Here is a 26,418-nt window from a genome sequence, read left to right as displayed (position 1 = left end):
AAACCTGGCTTTTAATCCAGTACTTCAAACAAAAGGGCAAACTCAGGGACCCAGAAGCTTGAAACTACCATTATCTTTTTAAGTCCAAATGGAACATGTTTGACTTGCTGCCAGGGTTGATTCAATACTCCAAAAACGTGGGTATGCAAAACCAGGTCATTATTTATCAGAGAGGTTCACACTGTTTGTGAAGTCCTTCTGTGTTTTCTTTAACAGCAGAGCTGAGGAGGGTTTCAGGCACAAGCAGATAGATGCCAGCACTGCAGTCTGCTCCTCTTCCTGCCCAGCTGTGCCATGGTTTGTGGGTTTAGCCCAAACCAGATCCTTGAAATGTTCTAGGCAAACAAAAACAAACACTCCACAATCTTTGTTGTTTCTAAACAAAAAAAGCACCTCCCAACAAAACCCCAGTAATTTTAGTAATCCGATTTGCTGCAGGGTCCTACAAACTGTTACAGAACATGGATGGAAAGACCTACAGGAGACAGGAAAAAACCCTCTCTGCAAGAGCTGGATACCAGCAGGCAGCAGAGGGAACTTTTTAAACTGCCTTTGTTGCCAAAGAAATGACATAAAATTGTACCCTAAAACTGTAACAGCTGCTGCCATGTTGAAACTATGTCAGAATTAAGTTTTTCTTGATCTGTCCGACCCCCTCCAATCCCCTTGCTACCATCAGCCTCAGCCCAAGCTGGTAACTCTGAATGGAAACTCCATCAGCAAATTATTCACTGCTGGTTTAATTGCCCTGGGGTAACTACATCTGAAAATACCTCTCCACTAACTACAGGTGAAGTCTGGAGTCCTAACTTCTGTCCTTTCAATCTGACCTAAGCTAGATGTGCTAAGTGAGCACCAGGAATAATCCTCTCCCCGCCTCCCCAAGTCAGAGACCTCTTCCAGAGCATATTAGTGCCAGCATGGAAAACACCCAGGTATTCTAGGGTTCCTGCTTTGTGCAGGCAACAGCAGTGATGCCAAGCATGTGTGGCTCCTATCAAAGGCCCACAGTGTAGGCAGCACAAAACTACAACCTCTATCACTGAGCTAGAATCTTAAAACGATCCTACTGGAAGACCCAAGACATGTTTTTCCTGTTGGGGGTGGGAGGGGACAGAGGCTCCATGTTTATAATAAAACCCAGATTGCCTCTAGGCAGCCATCTCTAGAAGCTTCTTTAAGAGGAATAATATACTTAAGGTGAGGAAGAGGGAGGAAGAATAGACTTGTCCCCTCTTTGTATCTTTATGGCATATAACAAATACCCAGAAGACTAGTTTTTAAATTATTTCTTTTATAGACTGAGTTCTAGGGGCTCTGAAACTGCTCCTTCAGTTTTCACCTGCTGTAACAGAAGAGACATGATGTATGGGTAAAGCAGTTAAGTGAAAATTCTTTCAGAAGAAAGAAATAACACAGATAAAATTTCCTTTAGAGATCATCTTTTCTGCCACAGTTAAACATAGATTAGAATTTAAAATGTACTTTGAAAGACAATCTCAACAGTTAAATCTTCTAATACATGGAATAATTTAAATAGTTGCTTTCGTGAAACAAAAGGCAAGTCAGATGTAACCTGAATATCTTCTTGAGCTTCCATCAATTCTTCTACACACAGCCATCCACAGAGCAACACTACCAGCAAAAGACAACAGTACACAGAAACCTGTACAGAATTCAAACACATCAACCTCACTGATGCAATTATGTCATCTCGGCAGAAAATCTCTACTGGTCTGAAATACACAAATTTCCTGTTGTGTATCTCAGAACACACACACACATGGGAAGAAACCCAACGGTTCATCAAAATGTAGTCTCACCTAGTGTGTGCATCTGCCTTGATACCATAAAATTAATTCTTCAATCTAATCATAATCTCTAAAATCAGAAGCAGATGGAAACAAAACTCAGTGCTAGGATGTGCTAAGGTTCACTAAGCTTTGACAGAACTGAATTTGAATATGATTTTGATGAAATTAGAGGGCAGATTTCACCCAAGTTTAGTCTCCAGAAACAAACTGGAAAGACTTTGATGGTGTCATAACAACTTGCTTTCTAGCTTTTCAGGAATACAGAATCAATGCCTCATTTTGAATATTTTCATGTAAATTCACTAAAAAAAAAGAAAACGCAATACAGACCTGAGAAGAACAGTAAAATACTGAAGTTTTCTTCCAATTGGAAATGAAGTCACATTTCAAAATCTTACATTTTATTTATGAAACAGTTTGTTTCTACAGAGTTTTTCTCATGACCTTAGAATTCTCAGTCTGGTGGTGAGTTTATTAAATCCACCAAAATACATCGATTTTATCCAGAGAAGAATGGTGCACCAGGCGTCAACTCCCTGTCCCCACCCTATCCCACAGGAAGAGTTAGAACAATAGTTGTCCCACTGCTCCTTCATTCTAGCCCAAGCCGCCTACTGCTAACACCTCAGAAGTGAAACAATATGGGGTTTTTTAATCACTTGTAAATGTGGCTGAGTTCAAACTTGATTAGGCATCTCTAATATCACAGCAGCATCTGCATCTCTGACAAGATAGACTCTAGACATGAGACTGCTGAATTACCTATTTTTTCATTTGTCACTGTCAGTTTAAAGTACGAAATGATGAAAATCCGCATTGTAGCCAACCATGCCACACCGCTACTTTGCAAAAACACTTTAAAATTTTCTTGTTTCTCTAATCCTGTATCTATGCTGATTGTCTAGTTGAAAGTGTTCTGCTGGTTTTTATTTATAAACCCTATGCTTTGCTCATACCCTCACCTACCCCTCCCATAGGCTCTGATCACACCCAAAATAGCTTTTATACACTTCCTTCCTTCCTTCCTTCCCTCCTGCACTTCACAGGGAACCTCTGCCAGGCTGGTAAACAGGGACCTGGGTCTGCTTTGCTGCACCTCTCCCAGCAGGTGTCAGTGCCCCCCTGTACCTGCCACCTTAACAGGCAGCAGCTTCTCTTTGGGTTTGCTCTTGTTTTCCTTCATGTTAGAGAGCCTGAGAGGAGGGTTTCTGTCTTTCATCTCGGCAAGATCAATGTCAGGTCAGAACTAAGTTGCAGTAGGGGACGGGATGCCATCCCGAGGGACCCTGACAGGCTTGAGAAGTGGGCCCTCTGCGAACCTCATGAAGGTCAACAAGGACAAGCGCCAAGGTCCTGTACCTGAGTCAGGGCAATCCCAAGCACAAACACAGGCTGGAAGGAGAATGGATTGAGACCAGTCCTGAGGAGAAGGACTTGTGGATGTCGATGGATGAGAAGGTCAGCATGACCCAACAGTGGGCGCTCACAGCCCAGAAGGCCAACTGTGTCTTGGGCTGCATCAAAAGCAGCGTGACCAGCAGGTCGAGGGAGAAGGTTCTGCCCCTCTACTCTGCTCTGGTGAGACCCCACCTGTAGTGCTGCATCCAGCTCTGGGGGCTTCCAACATAAGAAGGACAAAGACTTGTTGGAGTGAATCCAGAGCAGGCTCTTCTATGGAGATAGGCTGAGAGAGTTGTGATTGTTAAGCCTGGACAAGGTTCCAGTGAGACCTTATAGCAGTCTTCTAGTACCTCAAGGGGGGCCTACAGGAAAGGTGGAGAGGGACTTTTTACAAGGACATGTAGCGACAGGACAAGGGAAATGGCTTTAAACTGCCAGAGGGTAGATTTAGATTGGACATTAGGAAAAAATTCTTTACTGTGAGGGTGGTGAGGCACTGGAACAAGTTGCCCGAGAGGCTGTGGATCCCCCATCCCTGTAAGTGTTCAAGGCCAGGCTGGATGAGGCTTTGAGCAACCTGGTCTAGTGGAAGGTGTCCTGGCCCATGGCAGAGGGCTTGGAAGTAGATGATCTTTAAGGTCCTTCCAACCCAAACCATTCTTTGATTCTGTGATCTGTCTAAAGGCCGTACTCCTACTCTTTGGCAATTTCTATGCCTATCTGAAATAATATGAATGTTTCAATCCAGCAAATTTTTTCCTGTTCATTCTGTCCCTCTTGCCTGTGCTGAAGGCCACTATTTTTAGACAAAACTGGGAACAGGGAAACATGGGTCACAGAGGAAACAATTTTAAAGTAAATCAGGACATGTCTCTGCACCACCATTACCACACAAATTCTCACACTCAGTAAATTCTGTGCAAGTCCTCCAGGCTCTGTTTAAAGCTTCTGAGCAGTCAAGAGCTATGGAAAAGAGTGGAGCATTTGTTTCAATTTCAACTACTCCAGCAGCAATTTTAAGAGCACTGGGCAAGCCAGGTTTGAAAACATGTGCCTCAGAAATCAAGGTACCACATCCTCTTTGCATCTTCTTTCTAGGATTCTGGCCAGAAACCCATGGTCAGCCACGATCACAGTACTCAGATGCTTCTTTTCCACAGTATTCTGGCCATATATTGGCCCACTTCATAGTCTGCTTTCACAGCCTCCCTCCACTCTATTTCTAAGTAATAAGGAAAACATAATCCAGTCATAAATTGTTACAACACTACCTAAAAATCACTTCTGAACTGAAATTTGGCTCCAATTTCCATGTAGGAAGTTGGAAATGTTAAGATAATTCATTGTTTAAAGTTAAACAGTTTTAATCTGATCCTTTTAAGTTCTTCTGATTGTAAATCAGTATTAGTCAAGTTTTCTTATTTTTGGAAGCTTTGCTAATGTAGATGCTAATTGTCAAGGAATTTTGCAAGCCACAAATATACTTCTCACAGGTTTTCAAATGTCTATTAACCTTCTCTATCACTCTTTTTAGCCCTTGAAGATAAGCCAAAACACGATGTTAAATTACGTAGTTTCCCAATTGCATCCTGCCATATGTTGAATAATGTGCCTTTTACAATTACCACACAGAGCAAGTCATAGGAAGTTAAGTATTTCCACGTTGCAGAACAATCAGGAGGAATTTTTGTTAGTGACATTCTGTTTCCTTGCTGATTTCAAAATACTCATGAGATGCTAAAAATTGCCTTTTTTTCCCTTCCAAAAGTCAAACTGAATAGGAAATTAGGAACTTCCACTTCCAACACAGAATTGCTCCTATTTACAAACCCTCTAGAATGTTGAGCTTAAAGTAAAAAGAAAACATTCACCTTTCAGAAAGGTGCTCAACAGGTCATCTCTACACTGTCCTTAATCTTAGCTTTCCTCATTTCCCCTTCCCTCCTGGCCCCTCCTAAACTTATTTTTACCATTATCAGTTTTTATTCCACTCTTGGTTGATTTCAAAAGAAGAGAATAAATAAGAGCTATTTCTTCAACAAATCAAAGTTATTTCAAATATTGTGTTGGACCATGTCAACTGCAAACAAAATCCTTCTTGGGACAGTTCCAAAACTCTTACAGAATGGTGGCAAACTTTGAAGCACCCCAGGATAATACAGCAAAGATCGGTGCACAGGGTCACAGTACTCCTAAAGTACTCTAAAGTGTTTTACAAAATGGCCATTCAGCATGTTGGAGATCACAGAACTTAGTTAAATCCTAAGCTGTGAAGCCATAGGATGCCTGCAGCTGTGTACAACCCTTGGAAAAGGGGCAACTTAATGCTACCACCTTGACTTTACCACTCAAATCATGTCCAAGGCAAAAAGCAGGTTAGAGGTCCACCTTAAAAATCACCTACGTGCTGAAGGGTTCATGGACAAAAATAAAAAAAAAAATCAAACATATCACACCCAAAACTTTCACAGTATCTTAAATCATTTCTGTTTGCATGTCTCTTCCGTTACTTTCCTCTGAACATCCTACCACACAACCCTCCCACCATTTCATCCTTCTCACTTACATCACCATAATTACAGCCCTGGCTGATCTTCCTTTATGCTGATCTTGAGATTCTTTCTTTGGTCTTGCCACCTACTCATTTCTGATTCTTCTCAGATAACAGAACGCTTGTCTCCTTCCCAGACCTCCCACCCTCCTTCCCCCTCTTCCTTGCACCATTCCATACGAGTAAGAAAGCTATTCCCAAACTTATTATCTCCATCCAGTAGAGACTACAACAGCTCTGCTGTGGGCCTAGTAAGATATTATGCTTGTGGGCAAAACATTCTTTGGATTAGGCTCGCAGAGGGCGAGAGTCTTAACGTTCAGAAGTTTACTTTGAAGTCTGGCTGATTCAGGTTCCCTAAATCATTCTGCGCGTTTACTTCCAGCAAGAGCACATCTGTACATCTCCAGCGGAGATCATTCACTCGGCATGCAACGTTTAGTGAGGCTGCCTTCATGTGCATATATGGAGTCAACAGCACAACTCCCCGTCCACGGAAGAAGATATATACTGTTCTCATACTCTGTGTTAGAAATTGCACGAGGACAGAGATGGGTATGCACACCGTTACAGAGCAGAAGGAAGGAAAGAAGGAAGGAAAGAAGGAAGTCAAAGGGAAGAGAGAAACCCCCACACTTGTAACATTAATCCTCTACTCTGGTAAATGCAGAGAAACTCCAATAAAATAGTAGGCAAGGCAGTCATCCTTGGATCATCCAAGAAACCAAATATCCCCTGTATTTTAGCTGTCACTTGAACCTTAGTTGTATTCCAATCCCAATCAAGTGCTCTGCATCAATTCCAATACATTTCTGAGTGTTTTGCTTACTGGTACTGTGTTAAGATCGAAGGGAAAACTATTCACAACCATTATGGACCTAGGCAACTAAGTTGAAATATTAATTATAAAACTCAACGTTAAAATACTTGGGTTTTTAGTAAGTATAATGCTTATCGGGAAGAAAAAAAAGAGCATGTATTTTGCCTTTTCACTTTACTTCAGCTTAAAAAAAAAATAAACCCAAAGTCTTAACCCGACCAAGTTTAGACTAACCAGCACAATGGCATAACCTCAGAAGAGGCCTGAGTCATGCTGACTGATGACTGAGACACCGCACAGAGGAAACTGAACTTGGCTGCAAGTCCAAGCAGAGCAGAGGGCCAACAGGAGCCTGCTTTGCTGACCTCTCGGAGTCCCACAGGGATCATGTGGCCAAGTAAGGCAGAGGAAAGAGAGGATAGAGAGTCCATTTCCAATATAGTACATAGGTGAGTTTAGAAAGTGTTATTTTTTTGCATGATTCCTGGAATTCTCAGGGATTTCCCAAGAGCAACCTGGTTAATTAGACAGTGTAGAAGCAACTATTATGTCAAATGAATGCCATTCCTACTAGAAAAAAATATCACACTGAGAGAAAGAGAAGGACCAGCCTTCCAACACAAACACTGAGAAATGAGGATCTCACTGCAGTACTGTGTGCACTCACAAGCAGACTAGATGGTGTTACTGCGTGTGTGTAATCACCAGTCGTTCCACCCTCAGTAGAGATGATATGATATAAAGAGAGAAAACACATGCTGGAAACACAACCACCACAAAAAAACCCAACCTGCATCACACATGAAATGCCACTGCACAGCTATGGGAGAAATTCCTGACACAAATGAAATACAGTCCCATTTTCTTAGCAGATGATTTGTTAGTATACAGGTGAATAATTTTTAAATATTTAAATTTAATTACTTAAACAAGTTTTTAAAAAGTGTACCCAGCCAGCCAGCATCTTGTAGAAGTCAACACATAAAATGTACTCCAAAGCCAGCATCTAACCTGCTCTTATGAACTGTGACAGTCTGCTGGCTGGGAGGGTTTGCACTGCTTAATAAACCCATCCCTGTGCTTCACTGGCAGACTTGCAGCGAGTCAGTGAGGTGTGGTCAATTTGAAAATATTACAGCTAAGCAGTGAAATGGTGAACATCTAATAGATAGCCGGTATAAAAACCATCAGTAATCAAAGTAACATTAGCTTTGAGATATGATACTTCTGCAATTTTTGCTAAATTCATATTATTGCATAAAATTTATAAAAAAGCTTATTTTAAAATTCAGTTTTATCAGCAGGAAAGCTTTAGAGATGTTCTTACCATGCTTCAGATGTAGGCAGCTGTCATTCTGGGACCTGTACCTGTAGAAGATTGTTTTCCTTTAACAAATTTCTCTTACAGAGTTTTTGCACATTCCAAATAAGTTTGTTTGCTACAGTGTTACGTGGATTTTTTTTTATGTGTGTTTTTGGTTTTGTTGTTTGTTTTTTTTTATGGTTCTTATACCAGCCATTTTTGTTGGGGAAAACAGGGTGTTTCCTATATATATTTTGCAGGCAAAGAGGAAACCTCACTGATGCTTTTAGCCAACCTACTAGGTAGCTGTTAGTGTACACAGAAATGTAAAATACAGTGATAAAATGTACAGTGGCTACAAGAAGGTCAGTGTAAAGTTTCCAGTGTCCAATAATCCCACACAGTATTTGAGACATATTTAAATTTAAGGATGATACAACACTGATTGAGGAGAAAAGGAGAGGTAAAGCAGGACAGTGAATTGCAGCAATTCGTAAGTTCAGCCAAAGATGTTGATGCCATCAGGACTGCTGCTCAGAAAGGGGTAAGGGAAAGGAGGCACATACTGTGTGCATTTTCACAAGCTCGCATTCAAAGTGAAGTATCTTATAACATCCATCAGAAGCAAGTGTTAGAGAAAAGCATGTAAAAATAAATAGCGCAAGCTATGGCTTCTGAAATATCCCTGAGGTGAATAGCAAGTAAGAGTTGGTCACAGCCTACCTGATGCTGATTCCTGCAACTTTTCTCTCTTCCTTTTCTTTTTCTTCCCCTGAAAAATAGAGAATTTTACCATAGCATTACATGCACAAACTCTTTTTTTTTGGTCATTTAACCTCACAGCATAGAAGCAAAAGTCATCTGGACATTGAGAAAGTGGTTAGGAAAAAAAACCCACAATTATTTTCAGGGCAGTTAAAACCTTTTCTACCCCACTTCCAATAGTTAAATGGTAACAAAGTTTGCTCTTGGCATTTATGGAGAAATATACACATCGGCAATACATATTTTTATATCCACATGGAATTACAATTTCTGGCAGTTTTTCAACTAACGCCGGCAGCCACAAGCATCTGAAAGACCTCTCACACTTAATAATCTGATGACACGTATGTTGATATCGTAATTTATGGCTCTTACAAGAACTCTTCACACATTCAGATACTTACGCTGTTCATACATGGCACCAGCAGACAGGGTGTTGAAAGTACCTAGGACGACCACGACTTATCCCCAGGGTGCAAACCAGCCCACTAAAACTGTTCTGATAACACTTGTGCCTCAACAAAAGCCAAGTCTTGTATGGCTGTGCCCAGAGAGCGTGTTGTGCAATAACCGAACAGCTCCTGCTGTATGGCAGAGCACCCTTAATGTGCCCGAGGTGCAGGACACAAATGAACGCCTGGCAGCTGCCTGTCCTGCAGAACACACTGGCACCAGCGTGACAGTGCAGGGCCATCGCCCCAACCCATGCACTCAGCCCTCTCCCGCACCCCCAGCTATGGAAACGGCCAGAGCTCCTGCTTCCCACACTCTTTCAGGAAACAAAGGGTCAGTTCAGACCCACAGTTTTGAACCTCAACCATCTTGATGCCTTACCCTAACTACCGCTTTGATATTCCTCCGTATGACTTGTCATTATTGTCCTGCATTGCCAGTCAAAGCTTTTTTTTGTGTGTGCGTTTGAAGAAAAAAAGTCATATCCATTTATATTTTAAAGAAGCCTTCAGACAGGCTCTAACAGATTTGCTCTGGCAAATCTCCGTGCAGTTGCTGTGAGCAGGGCTGCAGCCTGCTGCCCATCCTCTGGCCCCCCACTCAGCGTGGCTGGCAGCTGTCAGTGCACGTCCCACCACACACAGTGGCCACAGACTGGAAGGGCTGAGGTGCTGGGACACCTCTTTCCATCAGCTAGCTCTGCAAGGTGACAGGATGGACAGCAGGTGATGTGAGAAACCATCCCAAACCACTGTAGTGCTCACTGAATAGACAGCAAGCAAGGGCTCCAAATACAGGCTATGGTGAAGCTCTGGAAGATGGGACTTCTCCATCTCCAGTCTGCTCTGAGAGTCTGGGCCTGCCTCACTCTTAAGTTTCTGTCCTTATTTATCCTAAGATTGGCAGCAGGGCTGGGCAATGCCTCCCAAAGTCAGGACTCAGACTAGAAGTTGGAAAGCACATTTCAAGGGCTCTGGGGAACTCACAGTGATATACTTTATCACTTAGGCACCAGGACAATACTTCTTTATGGAGGAAAGTGCATTAGTACAGATGTTAACACGGAAAAATCATGGGAGGAAAACTTGTTTTATTCTCTATGGCAGGCTGACTTCAAGTGCTAAAACATACTGAAAGCTGATCTGAGATCTATCTATGAGTTAAGGGAAGTGAAGGAACAGAAGGCTGGGTTGAAAACTAGTTGTCAGCGTTCCCAGCCGAGATAGTTTCTGACAACTCCAGCGCACACAGACACGATCACATTGTGAAAACACAGTGTTTCTCATGTCTACCACACAACTTTGCATGACTACTTTGAGTATCAGTAATGAAAACATAATAAAAAGATAATTTCAACAGTTGAATAACAGTGTTTAACATTTCTTGACATTTCTAAAATCCTGAATAACCAGGTAAACCAAAATAGAAGAATTAAAATCAAATAGTATATGTTTTTTACTTGTACTGTTTTGTGAAATACAGCCAACATGAAACAGAAGAGTCACCCCTAAGTCACTTCCAACTCTCAAAATACTGCAGTAACATCCGTGCTAAATGAATACAATTTCATTTTTTGTCTGCTTAATTAAGAAAAACTGAAGAGGGAAAGAAAAAAAAAAAAGATGACATATATCTGAAAAGGTTCCAGTGATAAACTGTGATCTACTATGGCCACTGCCTCACCACCACTGCAAAAAGTGGGCATTGCTGGAGGGGCAGAGAGGAAGGCTGCAAGAGGAAGCCAGCAGAGTTCTTCATTGCAGCATGCAGGGCTGGAGTATGTCAGAGCTGTACTTCCACACAGGATGTAGGCTGGAAGCACATCAAAGAGATAACTCATACGTGCCACCTTACACACTCCAAATGTCTATCAAGGCATTTAAGAAACTGCAGGTCCACTGCTCGTGCTGTAAGGCAGCAGGCTGTGGCAAAACACATCAGGTTCTCAAAGTCAACCTGGCCAAGCACCACAGCACAATCTTGAAGGCTGACGTCCAGCAAACACGAGCTGACAAGACTCCATAGTGGTTTGATTTTCCAGCAAGTAAATTCAAGACAACCAAAATCTCTTTGTTTCCAAGAAGTCTCTCACTAAGACCCTATTTGTTCCCAGCTGTACTTCAAGACAGCTCTGTTGACAGGGACTGGTTACTGGAAATAAACCCTACCTGCATAAGGTCATGACAGTTTTTCTGGCTAGAAAAGAAGACTGTATTAATAAAACAGCCAGAAACAAGCTGCTAGGGTTTACAGTTGTGTCTGGGCTTACAAAACTGGGCATGGCTATTAGCAAGGCAAAGGCTTTTGCTTCAGAGACCATCACTTACTTTCTGTGTCAATGCATTCTGTGCCAGCTTCTACAGTTTCTGTTAACACTTGTATTTGGGTACCTCAATATGAAACGTCCAAAGACATCACTGAAGTAGAGAAAAACTACTGTGCACCTCATACAGATGGAAAACAGAGCCAGAAATAGCATGTTCACTTCCTATCACAGTAAATAATGCCACAGCTCATGGAGGGACAGAAAGGATCCTCGGGTTAGGATCAGTCTCTCAGAACTGCAGCTTCTGAGTTTCATACCATCACATGTGACTACACTGACAGCTCAACTGTAGGCACAATATTATAACTCTGCAGTGCAAGCTGTGTGACATTTTATTAGCATTTGCCTGATATTTAGTTATTAATCAAGAGTTACTGTAAGAAAACTTCTTAACTTCACTAAATGGTGTAACACCAGGACCTATCATGAAGTTTACTTATACAAATTTTCCAGTCTTTATTTCACAGATGGTCCATTTTGAATTACTTTCAGCTGAAGTTCAGTCTGCATTAAGACTCTTGGGCTTTCAGTTCTCTTGAAAGCAAGATGCCCCTTTTTTTCTCAGGTCTAAATAAGACTTAGGGATAATGAATGATAATGAATGAAAATGACAGTAAAATCACAGCTGTACAGTGGAACATAAGCTTCCAGACAGTACTGGCTATTGTTTTAGGAAAAAACTTCCCATGTTAATTTTCACCGCTTGAAAACTGAACTTCATAAGGAGTATCTCAACAACAACAACAAAATAACAAGTTTTCTGGATACTTGAAGTGCAAACAAATAAAAGGTTTATGTTATATGTATGATCACTGTCCCTTCATCCAGGACTTCCCCCAAGTCATAGAAGAAAAGAAGAAATAATAAGAAAGGGTTAAGAAAAGGAAGTTAATTAAAAAAAAGAGCCTTCAAGTGAGCGACTTACATAGTTGTCTCTTGCAGACCAGCCTGGATAAAGCTGCATGTGTAGCTGCCTTTCTTTACGAGCTAGTTCATAATATTTCGCTTGTTCTTCACGGGAGAGAGCATGCCACTGCAAACAAAATAAACATAGCATTAGACTAGGAATTAACTCATACCTAGGCAACAGATGACACGAGCAAGTGTTTTAGTGACTTTGATTCAGTCCTTCCCCACTGCAAAAATGAAATTCATTAGCAATTATAAGCACCTGTGTTTATTAACCAACTTCCAGGCTTTTGTCAGCTCTGCAACTGCCAAGTGCCTTGAGCAGACAAAAATCATTTATGGAAACAGGGCTCAACAAATAATCTGCTCATAGAACCATGCTCTCCCAACACTACTTAAAAAAAACAACAACAAACAAACCCAAACAAACCCCAACAAAAACCAACAACAAAACCCACCCTTTAGCTCCGGACAAAACAGAAATGATTTGTGCTGCTTTTAAAGGTCAGCAATCTCCCCTTCACAGAAGGGTCTGCTGTTTTGGTTTTAAGGAGCAGCCAGACACAAGTTTTCAATGCCAACACAGACAGATTTCTGGGCACCAGCAGGCTCCTGTTCTAAGATCAGCCTCTAAGTACTGAGCTTCAAGGCACCTGCTTTACGATTTCTTCCTTTTGTAACAGAAGAAAAGAAAATGGCAATGGCAAAAGTTTCTAAGATACAGAAAACACAGAACTGCACTCTTTCAGATTACATGAGTTGGCCTTTGTAGACAAGTAGGGATAAATTTCCTGCTTTTATGTACTAAAAAAACTCCAACAAACCCCTCGCCCACCCACAAAAAAGAAAAAAAAGAAAAAGAAAACAAACCACCAAAAAATAACCCCTCTCCATTTGCACATTTAAAAAGGCACCAATTATATTGGTATCTAACAATTTTGTTCTTGTTGAAACACCTATCATAAACCTGAACCAAAAAGAGTTAAGGCCTTTTATTTAGAATCAGGTTCCACTGATGCAGCAGATGTGTCTTCTTGTCTTCTTGTTTGACAACATGCATGGAAGAGTAGGGGGAGAAGTAGTTATTAAAAAAAAAACAAAACCAGACAGACGTGAAATCATTAAGACACTCATGCAAGAATAATTTACATAACTAAGATTTCAGATCAGATCGCATTTGTATGATTTAATATGTTGTTTTGTTACACATCAGAGGATGTGAACTAAAGCGTTTGTCTGCCTCAACTTGGCAAGTTCGATGTGTTACCGAGAGCACAGCAGCTCAGCCTGTTTGCAACTCCCAAACTTCACATGCACATTCAAAAACTGGATGGTATTGAACACTACGGTGTGGCATCACAGAGCCCAGTGGCATGTAAAGTGTCAGCTCTGGAGAACAGAGGTAGTTCCTGTTCTGGGATAGCACAGGGCAAATAGCGACCAGGATGACTGAACACAAAACACTTGACAATAATCAGTCTCGAAGCAATTATACTGGATAACTCATGCATTGTTTGCACTACAGGAAAAGTGGAATTTGAGGTACTTTCATGGAGAAACTAATTTGAAAAGAGGAGTACGAGATGCAGAAGAAGTAAGCAATGGAGCCCCGAGGCTTGATTCGTTACCAAAATGGAGATAAATAAGCCCCTGCCCTCATTCAGGCCAAGAAAACAAGGCTGACATACTAAGGAACTAAGATCAATTACTGAGGGAGTGAGAATGAAAACATGATCCTAGAGACTTGCATGAAAGCAAGGAAAAGGCAATCACCAAGACATCCTTTAAGGGGAGGTAACAAGAACAACAGAGGCAGAAGGCTGCAGGAACCGGGACAAGTACCAACAGATTTCTGCTCTGTTTGGAGGGGGAAGTCTTCAGACTGTAACATAAAAGGGGCAGTTAAGGTCATGTACTGACTTCCCACTTGAAAGCACAGGATTTTCGGAGAGTTGCAGTGCCTCTCAATATTGCCTTGGTCAGTGATCAAGAAGAGATGTTCACTGGGAATTTGAATAATCCCTGCTCAAACTCTGACTGACACAGAAGTCACCCCTTTTCACATTTCTGGGAGTCAGTTGCAAAATGGGCATTTTCCTCTGCTGCCTTCCCTTGGAAGAGTAACGCTGACAGTGAACATGACATTTGTGATTGTGAGTTGGCCTGCGTAGGTGTTCTTTGAGATGGAAAGTACGAAACATGACTACAATGCCACAGAAGCAAACGGCTCTCAGCAAGGCTGTGGTACATGTACTAGGATCATCAGCACTCGGCTGATGACTTCAGGAGACATTCAAAACTTGACTGGACAGGTCCCTGAGCATCCTGATGTAACTGGACTCGCTTTGAGCAGATGCTGGATTACACGACCTCCATGGGTCCCACCCAACCTACATGACTTTACAACTGGACCACATTATATTCACTTATGAGTTCCATCTCCAGTGGCATCCAGTGTTCATCTCTGAATGATCCCTTCCTGCTCTGATGGGACACCAGCCTAAGGGAGGACCCAGAAGGTGATCTGGATGCTCCTTCTATGTGTGAATGAGGATGTTTCATGCCTGAGCTGCTGACATCATAACATGAGTGGAACAGACACCAACTGGATGATGTTGCTAATGCTGAAGAGAGAAAATCAAGACACAGTTTTTATTTTTAGTTGCATGTTTTATCTTCTATAGCTAATTTGATAGTTGCACATTACTCATCACCTCAAGCAGAAAGTGAGCAATCGCACCCAACTAGAGGGAAACACACAAATTAGCAGCACACGTGAGCACACACAAACCCTCCTGTACATACCCTTCTGCCAAGAATCTGGTTGATAGCTGCACTTTCTTTCAGAGTACACTCTGCTACAACGTTTGCTCTCATTTCTTTCATGTACAACATGAAAGCATTCAGAGGTTTCTTAATATGAGGTCTTTTTGGCTCTTGTTCTTTTCTCTGTTCGTGCTGAGGCTTCCTAAAACGTGGTGGGGGAAAGGGAAAGGAAGGAAAAAAAAGCATTAATTTACCTTCAGCCTAAAAAAGATCAATGGAAAATTACCAACCTGTGATTACAGTAGCACTTTAATAGTAAGAATGAGAATTTCAGTAGGCATGTCCCATCCACTTTCACATCTTTTCAGAGAACTGACTTAGTTTAACACTCAGAGAGGATTTCAAGTTGACATTCTCTAGCAAGTAACATTTGATTGGTGGATCTGCTCCAAATTTATCACTTGTCTCAATTCTCTTTTTGAAAGGCTATCCACAGTACCCTCAAAGGCCACTGCCACAGGCAGGAGGACAGCTTCTCATCCACTTCTTTATTGGCCTTTTGCCTTTGAGTATTAAAGAGTGATGCTGCTCTTTACTAGTAAATTTTGTTCAGGTAAGAACTTTTCCAGCAGAAGTTCATGAATTCACACTCAAGCAACAGGTAGACAAATCCATGACTATGCCTGAATCAAGATGGTTGCTGCCAGCAGCTTAAAAGTGCTGGACTGGAATGAAAAATGGCTTCACATTTCATTGCCCTTTCCAAAGAGTACCCCATAGTTCCCATTTTAGTTACAGGAGAAGAGTTAAAAGTCAAAGAGGTCATGAAAAGCACTTTTTTTTCTTTTTTAACATCCTTGAGTCTTCTTCAGATAGAGTTAGTTCTCAGGCATTTATACATTAAGGGCTAGTGCAGAAAGGCAGACTCACACATGCATTAGCTCGCTGTCATTGTGCAGATGTTCTTGTTTTACTTGAGGTGTTACAATAGCTGGGTGAGGGATTCCAGTTGTGTGAGGGCCTGGAGGACCAGGAATCATATGATGCGAAAACCTACAAGAGAAAACAAAGCAAGGTCTGTAACCCTACTGATGACAGGCACCAAGCACATAAGACAGCAGCAGGATGCCCCAAGAATGAAAATGCTACAAAGCTTACAATGAAGATAACTCTTAAAGAGTGCATGAAAAATATCTGGCTAAGTTTTGTGCATTGTAGCCCATTAATTCAAGAAAAACAAACAAACAAACAAAATCAGTTAACATTTTGGTTGTAGAGAAGTTATTTTACTACCTTTCAGGCAAACAGTTTCAGCAATGCAAACAAGAAACACTCAATGTTTATACTGTTGCGCTGACTAGCAACAAAAACACACATTTCTTAACCAAAAAAATATATTTCTACATTAAGATACAAACATTCTTAAAATATCCACCACCAGCCAATGCAAAGGAGGAAACTGCCATGCAGAAACAAATAAAATAAAGAAGAGTCTTTTCAAGAAGTCCCTGATGGCTCCCTAAGGAATGTCTTTAGTTTTCAAAGCCCTTAAGGTAAAAGATTTTAACATCACTTCACCTGAACCCACTATTCTTCCCCCAAATGCTTAAAACAGACTTTGAAAATTCTGCATCTTGGATGAAGGATGGGAGCAGGGAGCAACTTTTGTCCTAATAAAAGCTTCATTTCATTTGTACAGGAATGAAAATGGAAAAGTACCACTAATTGAATCACTCCAACCAACTAACCCAGGTTATTCTCAAGGATAGCTGAGACAGATGTTGAAGGTGGAGAGCACTGCAAGCTCAAGTGCAGCAGAAAACCTGCACGCTTCATTTTAAACTGCTGGAAAGTATCATTAACATCAAAAGCAAGCTCACATTCCCAAGTTTTGCTGAATGAGTGATGGTTAAGGAATGGTACTGAACCTCTCCTTTCACCATTCTCCTAGTCCCCTTGCTCTTTTCCTTCATGCCACCAAAATAAAGGAAACACAAAGCCCTGTAACCAAATAGTTTTATCATGGAGAAAGAATGGGTTTTCTTCCCAATCACCTTGAGAGGCACATGCTTATCATTCCCCTGTAAAGAAGTGAAGGGACAGTGATAATCCAAAGGAGCCCACACAAAAAGAGGCAAGAGGACTCACCACTTATCAAGTGGCCTGTCTTAAATCCCTGTGGAAGAGGATGTGTCTTCTAAAAGTCACACAAAAAACCCCAAGAATAGTACATTCAAACCTTGTGTACACCAAGCACAGGATGCAGAAGCCGTCTTTAGAATGCAAAAGCAGAGCACAGGCGGTCTGGAGTGTGTCATGGTCAAGTCTCAATTAGCATTGCTTGCTTGCACTTCGACATAAAGACACAGTGCCTGATTCCACACCAGTACAAACACACTATGCTGGCATCCCCTGCCATTAGTGGCTTTGGGCTATGAAATACCTATTTGTGAGCAAGTTTCCACATAGAGCATTACCTAAATGATTCAAGACTAATTACCAACAACTTTAAAATTGGAACTAGAGAACACAGACTAGAGCGACAATCCACCTGCTTGCATAATGGCATGAGCAAAACCCAAGGATGCACACTATATGTTGCATCTAGAAATGAACTAATGACTCATTTCAGATGAAACAGCTCAATTAATTGTTGACAATTCACTGGTGTTCCTCATTGCAATTCTTCAGAGACTGACAAGAAAATGCTGCATGAGACCAGTGTGGGATCCAGGCAAACTGTATATACACACATAGGTTAAATAAAAATGTATGCATAAAGTTTTAGCTGACTGAAAAGCAAGCAAAGGCAGACCAAGATACAAGCGGAAGAGCAACTTGCCCTCTAATGCCAGCAGTTACTCCCCAGTCAGTCATTCACCTCCTACACCTACCTGGATATGGAAGGGTCGACTGAGAGTGAGGATGGATAGGGCTGCCTGAATCCACTCGAGATGGGATATACAGGCTGACCTTGCCTGAGGTCACAGAAGAAAGGAACCCATCAATCATACGATATGGTATTCAGTAGTTATTCTAGAGTTACAAGCACTTGATGGGAACTCAGTACTTAGTCACAATAAATAGTAAGAGCTAACACTTTCCAGAGTTCTCCTAATGAAAGTAACTAACACTTAAACACTTTAAACTTTCTCCCTTGCTATTGAAAGATTCCCAATCTAAGCTTCCACTGGGAAGGAAAGCAAAACAACCAGCCTCCCTCCTCCAGTGCACACATCCACACATGCACACTCCTCTACCTCTATGCCTCTCTAACCTAGTATTATAAGCACTGGAATCAGATTTGTTAAACGAGCTCTTAGGAAAAACACATCTTCTTCCAAGTAGTTCTACCGGAGATCAGAGCAAGAACACCAGACAGTGAATTATTAAGGCAGAAAGCCTTTTTGAACTGTTTTATTAAGTCTTTGAAAACTTATGACTCTCTCCATCAGTATATGCTATAGTGATGTACAAATAGCCAGCTTTCCTAACAAAGCAGAAGTTTATTTGGTTAAAAAAACCCAACCCAACCACCTAAAAGCCTATAAAAACACAAATCTATCTTACTACTAAAAGATCAAACTTTGCAATCCAGTAAGAGAAGCCTGTGTGAAGTTTTTACCTCCTTTATGTTCCCACATATACATATTTTGTCACCAGTCCGTCATGTGAGGTCTTCAGTTTTATCATCATCATCACTACATTTTGCCTACTTTCAGTTAGCAATGGTTCAGTCATGACTATGATGAACACCCTGAAGTAGCACATTATGGTAATGTGAACAAATACCTGAAGCAGCCCAAATACCTGAACCAGCCAGAAAGACCACCACACACATCAGCCCTGTCCAGACAGTTACTTATTGACTGGCCAGTCAGCTTTCAGAGCGAAAAAAAAAGGATACTGGCCTTTGTAAGGTTCAGGATACAGGTTTCACACTTGGAGTATGTTACTGGAAATGAGCAGTGCTCAAAGGGAAGAGGAAGGAAAAAAAAGATGAAGGAAGTCTCAACAGCACTACCTCACAGCAAGCAGCTGAAAGGCAGAGGATAAGGGACAGTTGAGCGTGTCCCACTGTTGGTGGGTGCTGCTGAACACATCCCTGAGTCTTGTAAGATAGGATCTTGTCTCTCTTCCATCTCTTTTCCCTCCTCCCTCCCCCCAGCCTCTGCATCAAGAAACCATTCAGAAGAAATGATTGACCACATCTGGAAAAAGCATGTCAGCAACTGCCTGGTGGCAGTGGAGGTGAGGAGTCAGCTCAGCAGCAAAACGGGGAGGAGGGGGGGGAAAAGGATTAAAAAAATAGTCACTCAGATACTTCCATATTTTACTTTGATAATAATTTGTTCAAAAAGGGATGTGGCCCTTCCTAGAAGATATGCCAGCAATACAGCATTTCATCATCTTCTGCTCTCTACTTTCTCTGCTTGTTGTCATCTGGATCATATTTCTCTCCCATAGAGACATTATTACCCCAAAAAATCTGCATCCTTCATTGCATGGGCACAGACCACTCATGATACAGATTCTAAAAGCACTGAAATTGTTACTGAGTTTCCTTATTTCCTGCTCCAACAGAACAGAGGGCAAGTATGTATCTACCCCAAGCAGACATGCAGTACCCTGTCAAATCTATTACTCCAAAAATACCACATTTCCTCAAAAAGGAAAATGACACCCTGAGTGGCAGCAAGAGATCCTGAGAGCACTAGTATTAGCAAGAGCAGCAAAATCTCCCAATGACAGAAGCTTCTCTCCATACAGAAACTGTAAAAAGCAGCAGGCTAAAAAAGTTTGTTCTCCATTTGGGGCAGTTTCAAGATTTCACAGCCCTCCACACACTTCAAAGTTCCTTCTTACCTCTCCTCCCCTCAGTAATTGCAATTTTGTTTATTAAAAATTTACATTTCATTCCTTGAAAACTGTTTTCTGCTATCTTTCCAAATGCTAAGAGCCACAAATCTGAGCCATAAGAAACATAGAAACTTCAAAGTGAAATCTACACACTTTAATTTCTGTACTTGTTCAAAAACCAAATTCAATTTCAACTAAAATAAAATAACAATGTCTTACTGCAAGGACATTATTATTATTATTTTGTAAATGCTGCAATTGATTCAACAATAGTGAATGGTGTGAGCATGCACCTTTGTCTGAAAAGAAGCTAAAAAAAAAATCTTACCAGCCAAGAGGTGGTGTTATCTGTCCAACCCCCCCTGGAGACAAGGGATAGAAGGTAGGGAGATCAGGAGCTGGAGGATGCCTGGACATGCCTGTTAAAGAGCAGAGAAGAATGAATGACTTTCCCCTTAAAATACTACGTAGGTGACCTACAGTTTACAGCTGACACAGTGGAATTAGTGCTCTGGGTAAGAAATAACCACCTTCTTGGTTAGTGTTAAAAGCAAAAGGCTATGCATGCCACCTTTAAAATAATAACTAACTTGCACCCAATACCACAATCCAAAGGGAAATACTGGAAAGCCAACGTGGAAGGTGGAAATAAATGTATGGGTAAGGACCTGTGCAAGTTTAGATCTCCTGTAAAATGCATTAGGCAGTACTGTGGTTTCACCAAGCGTGATTGGATCCTGAGGACCTCTTCTAACACATCATGAAACAAGAGGAAAATAATGCATTGTCAAAGAGGCAGCACAGCAGAGCTATTAGATTAGGTAAATTGCTACTTTTATATTTTCTCAGTTTCCCTTATGGATTCACAGATTTTGGAAACTTGCTACCACAGAGGATCAGTGCTTAATTAAGAATCATTTTCAGGCCTGTAATGGTCACACTTGATATGATTCATTTGGCTTCCAATTGTCACTCCAGCTCCAACTAAGCTCTTCATCAAGTTGACTCCTGTGGGCTCCAAGGTCAATCTGTTTTGCATTGGTAGTATTTCGCAGAAAAATAAGAGTCCCATCAGGAATGATCCATCAGCTCACATTCCCCAGAACACAGAATCCTACAACTGCAAGAATCACCTCAAGATTAAAGCTAATCCTCATCCCAAAAGAGTCTGTGGTCTCCATTCTTCACCTAAACCTTGTGCCCCCGGGAGACATGGAATTACAGTTGCAGAGGCCACAAAGACATTGGTTTATTTAAATGTGTTTGGGGAAGAGGGGGTGAAGCAGAAGGAATTGTTAAGTCTACTTCACATGTTAAATCAGTTGCTTTAAAAGGGTATTAAATATTTATGTGGTGACACTCCAAAGGTCCAAGACTGAGTGTGTGCTACCTTGAGACTTAGTTTATAGATTGATGCTAGTGATTTATTCCCCTTCCCAGTTTGTATTTAAATGTTCTGAATTTAATTACAAGATTTGAAGTATATCTGTCAGGATTGTGTAAAGGAAAGCATAGAAAACAATACTGGTAGTGTTACTGTCTGAAAAAAAGCGCAAAATTTTCAGACTTGAGATCACAACCCGAATGAGGATCAAATTTCTGGCCACTTGATTTTTCAAAGGTGTAAGACAGCTGGTAGCTGACAGGAAAGGAAACACTTTATATATCCCAGGTCTCTCATATGAGAGGGAACACTCTTTCTGAATGGTTTAAGAAAAGAAAAAAGTAACTAAGGTGAAAAACAAGCCCAGCACCTCTTCCCTCTCATCTCTGGTGATGACTGATGCTCCTGGAAGTGATGACATGGCCTTGCGCCTGCCAGACCAAGTTCTGCAAAAGGAGTTGGGCCACTCCTTCCCCCAAAATCTGCATTTCCGAGCCATGGAGACAACAGTGCTCTCTCTTAACTGGTGCTCAGTTGTTACTGATAATCCAAAACTTCTCACCCCTTATGGGGGGCTAGTAGCTACCTAATGCCCAGCAGGAGCACACACAGCAATCACACAGCCAGCGTTCCCCAAAAAAACCTTCTTACTCATGAAGAGGGTTAAAAAAAAATAAAAAAATAGTGACTGCCTTTAGCAAGGCGGTGCTGTGTGCGCATTCCAAAGTGCCTCGGGTGCAAGGAGCAGTGCTGAAGGCAAGCTGCTGCAGACCCCCTTGCTGGAGGATTCTGGTGGGAGGGAGGGCACCCCAGCATCAGGGCTAGGGCGGCAGGGCAGCGCCTTGTTCCAGGCCCACAGTGGGAGGCGAGGACAGAAACAATGGTTGGAGGCATTTGGCAGAGGACCTGAGGAAAAGAAAAATCCTCTCTTTGCAGCGACTGCATGGGCTACTTCACTGCGGCTGCTCCCACACGCCACTGGCGCCAAAACAGGGAGTATGGATGGAAAGACCACACACATCAAGGAGACCATCCCAGACAAAACCAGTAGTCTCCAGCCTGCATTATCCATCCCCATCTTTGCCAGATGCTGAGCAAATGAATCAAGAGTCCATTCAGGAACACCAGAGGGGTATGAGCTTTGTGCCTTCCAGCAGAGCCCCTCAGGAGGCTTGTGCTCAGGGATGGGGACATGACCAGCGGGATGCTGGACAGGGGACAGGGTAGAGAAGAGGCAGAAGAGGATGTACAGCAGAAACAACAAACCAGATGTTGTTCGGTTGGGGTCTGCAGTACAGGAATACAAAAATAACTAGGGTAAAGGCAAAAAGATGGGGCACAGGTGGGCAAACCCAGCATGCAGTAAGTGAAAACCTCTTGAGCTCACGAACTGCAGCAGCAGGGTGTGCCCCAGCTGTCACAGCCAGCTTCAGCAAGAGGTGGAAATCCCGTTCTCTTAACACGTGGCACCCCTGGGATTTCAAGGAATGAGTGTGAATATCCTTCTCCTGGGCACTGATGCAAAGGAGGAAGACAAATGAGGGATAGGAGGCCTCCATTTGCTTCTTCCATGCAAACTGAGGCAGAGCGGTGCTGGTTTGATGTTCCCAGATGTGGATCTGGGAGGCTTTTTTGTTTGCTTTAAGGAGTCCTAGGAGTGCAGAAAAAACTTACAGCCATCTAAAAAGGTGCTTTCTGCAGAAGGCAGCCCGTACGAGATTAAAAAGTGTCACACTCATAAAGCTTTAACTTGCACGGGCTCAAAATTATTTTTATGGGCAATGCTTCAGTTATGCCAACTGAATTTGGAAGAATATGGACAACGAGAATAAAAGGACATAAAATTCAATTTTAGGTGAAAGGGAAAAAGAAAAATTTTCAATAACAACACCACTGAAGTACTTGTCCCCCATTTTTGGGAAGGTCAGGGTTGATTTTGATTGCCCTTTCTGCATCTGCACGCTGCAAGACTCGGGCACCGCTGGAGATGGCAAGGACTGGCTTCTCTTCACTGAGATTTTAAAAGACTTCGATGGCAAAAGCAAGCCCAAATTATCACATCAGAAACAGCATGAAAATTTAAGAAGCCACGTTAAGTATCAGCATCACGGCAAAATTACCGTCTCTGAAAGTGGGCCTATGCATCTGGAACCCTCCCTCTAAACTACTACAAATAAAGTTCTGTCAGCAGCACGGGGACCCCTCTGCATCCCCATGGTGCTGGGAAAGGATGGGCTCACCTTGTTTGGAGCTGACGTCAGAGGGGATGTGAGATGGGTGTGACCCCGGGGAAAAGTGCTCATCGCTGTAGGTGATAAGAGGGGTGAGGGGGTGAACCGCATGAGAAGGCTGTACCACGGGCACCTTGTTTGACTGCAAGAGAAGAACAAAAATTAAATTAAATGGTGTTAGCGAGGTGGAGCTTCTGCATTGAAAAAAAAAAAAAAAAGAAAACATTTCCAAAATGCAATTTTAAAATATTTGCATTACTAAAGCGGGGGAAACAGACGGACAGACGTGACATTGGGGCTAGTGGATGGAAACCAGGTTTGCTGCCAGAATCGGCATCCTCAAACCACTGGCACCCGAGGAGGGATGCAGATATTGAGGAAAGGCATGGAAATGGGTGGGGGCCGGAAGCAGGAAGAAAGGCACTTGGGAGACACCGAGCGGAAATGGCAAATGGAGAGCTGCAGGGCAGGAGGAGCAACATGCTGGGCAGGCAGGCACCGTGCACCAAGGGCAAAGGACTGCAGAGCCAGCAGCAGTGCTGCAAAACCCTTTGGTTATAGGAACAGCATTTAAAAAAAAAAAAAAAAAAGAAAAGAAAATTTAAAAGAAAAGGCTTAAAGTGCAGGTTTGCCACATCTCCAGCCTTAAAGAGCAACAACGAGCTTCATCAGCTTCGCTCCTGCTCTCCACTGCTCTCCTGCACAGCCGCAGCGTGGCATGGCACGGCACAGCTGGGACAAACCCCTGCCACTGCCAGCCGACACAGCAGATCTTCTTCCTTGCAATTTTACAAAGTCTGGTTGAAAACTCTTGGTCTGTCTAACAGGTAACTAAAAAGTCACCCTTAAAAGCCTGATTTCATATATAAGTGGTTGGCAGAGGCCTCCCAGAGTGGTCAGTTAGGGGGGTAGAACTGCTGGCTGCCCGGGGACACCCGGGAGGCCTCTCCCTGCATCGTGCCAAGGTGAAGTCAAAGTGCTACAAACATCCGAGAGGGTCCTGAAATGGGTGCCATAAGGTGATGCCCACACAGGTCAAGACACACACTTCCCATCAGCACTTCCTGCAGAGGCACAGGGGAGGAGGCAGTCGGCATGATGAAAGGATGCTGCCCAAAAGTACGCTCTTTAGATAAGGCTGCAAGACAATGGAACTCCTCTCTGTTCCAGTGAAATCCTGATGTATTAACACTGCCTGAAGCACAAGTTGCTCTTTCTACGGTGGGATGAGCCACAGTGATGATGCCAGCATGTAACAGGCACTCCTCATTTGTACCCTGCCACTCTACACTGCCCCTTAGTACAAACAATTATGGAACAAACAGGTTTTTAATAAAATTTTTAAAAAGTAGAGCTGTCCTTCAGAGAGACACACCCATAAAACTCAGCTAGGACAGCCTGTCAAACACAAGGAATTAACAAAAAAATAATTTAAGAGGCCAATGAAATTAATTTTCATTGAGTTCACTACTGAAATCCCAGCACAAAACAGATGTTAGGACAAAGCTCCATGCACAAGACCATGATTTCTCTGGACTTCTGGAAGCAGATGGGTTATATAATGGACAACTCAATTTACTGTTAAGACCGGTAGGAGCAGAGGAAAGGGAGCAAACGGGAACCAGTGCAGCATTTTCCGCTTTCCTTGTTTCCAGAGCACCACCTTAAGGAACTTGCATTAGCAGGCAGTATCTTCTTAATGTCTGACCTATCCCTCCAGTCATATAGCTCAGAATCTGGTGCCATGAATTTTTGCTAAATTATGCTATCCTTGCTCTCCTCTTAATTTTACGGTTTTCAACACAGATTTGCTTTCCTGTGGGAAAGAGATAAGAACCTGAGGATTTTAATTTAAGCTTCGGCCTTGTCTTATATTTTGCAAGATGGAGAGAGAAAGCAGCGTTAGTAGGTGTTTTAAAGGCAACAAGCATTAGGTCCATTTTTGTGGACCTAATAATAAAAGCAAAATGAATTCTCAATAACATCTATGAGTTGAGTTGTAAAGGGGATAGCTCAGACTTATTCATCTTCCCCATCCGTATAAATTCCACAAAAAACAGATGCCAACGAATTTCAGACGATTTAGAAATCAGGCCTCAGTCTTCAGCACAAGACTCGTGGGCCAGCCCACCATTCAGCCATGACTTTATCAACAATAAACTGTATATTATGAATAAAGATCAAGCAATAGATGTATTTAGGTCACACACACAGAGCTGCTAATCAGCATTAATTTCTCAAAATTTAGTAATTAACATTTTGTATTGTACTGGATGTAATTGTCATGCATGCCCCTGGTATCAGGGTTCCTTGCTTTCAGAAATCACTCATTTATATATACTTTGAGCATGCCAATCCTTGTACCTCCTCACTCTCCACCATCCTGCAGATTTTATTTTATTTTCTAATTCTCAGCACCTTATCCCCTAAGCCCATGGCAGCGGCTTTGAACGGGCGAGGGAACCGTGAGAAGTCAGGAGAAAAGCAAACCGCTTGTCAGCGGGCTTAAAATTAACATATAAACAGGCCATATCTCCATTAAGAGCATTTGGGGGTCTGCAGAGCCAGAAGCTGGGAAAGAAAAAAAACAATCTGTAACAAGAAATAATAGCAATAATGCAAAGCTTCCCAGCCTGCCTGCCCCACACCGCTTTGGGAAGACCCAGGGAGCTCTGGCAGCTAAATCCTGCTGGGCACCCCAGTGTACTACCAGACGGGGGCTCGGTGGGCACAGGCTGAGCCTCCTTGTTCCCTCTGGTCCCACCAAGATGGCCACAGCGACTGACAGCAGGAGAACACACAGGGCGACACATGCACAGCGAAACCAGGAGGAGA

At 42.3% G+C, this 26,418-nt stretch overlaps 1 protein-coding gene across 4 annotated transcripts in view; it reads right to left on the bottom strand.

Moving 5' to 3' along the window:
* Positions 1-26,418, bottom strand: part of LEF1 (lymphoid enhancer binding factor 1) — a 69,046-nt gene that overhangs the window by 4,727 nt on the left and 37,901 nt on the right. Inside the window, exons 4-11 of one of the 4 annotated variants that reach the window (XM_050338694.1) lie at positions 23,593-23,725; positions 20,297-20,387; positions 18,003-18,086; positions 16,039-16,161; positions 15,148-15,310; positions 12,359-12,466; positions 8,613-8,661; positions 7,914-7,954 (exon numbers count right to left, since the gene is read on the bottom strand). In XM_050338694.1, the coding sequence (XP_050194651.1) occupies positions 7,920-7,954; positions 8,613-8,661; positions 12,359-12,466; positions 15,148-15,310; positions 16,039-16,161; positions 18,003-18,086; positions 20,297-20,387; positions 23,593-23,725 (786 nt within the window). In that variant the 3' untranslated portion in view covers positions 7,914-7,919. The remainder of the gene's footprint in view (positions 1-7,913; positions 7,955-8,612; positions 8,662-12,358; positions 12,467-15,147; positions 15,311-16,038; positions 16,162-18,002; positions 18,087-20,296; positions 20,388-23,592; positions 23,726-26,418) is intronic. The other 3 variants (XM_050338693.1, XM_050338696.1, XM_050338695.1) reach the window with 3 other exon arrangements.

The sequence above is a fragment of the Myiozetetes cayanensis genome, unplaced genomic scaffold, assembly GCF_022539395.1.
Source record: "Myiozetetes cayanensis isolate MyiCay16 unplaced genomic scaffold, myiCay2020 scf7, whole genome shotgun sequence".
NCBI lineage: Eukaryota > Metazoa > Chordata > Aves > Passeriformes > Tyrannidae > Myiozetetes > Myiozetetes cayanensis.
Note: the sequence above shows the minus strand (reverse complement) of the source record. Positions and strands in the feature narration are given on the sequence as shown.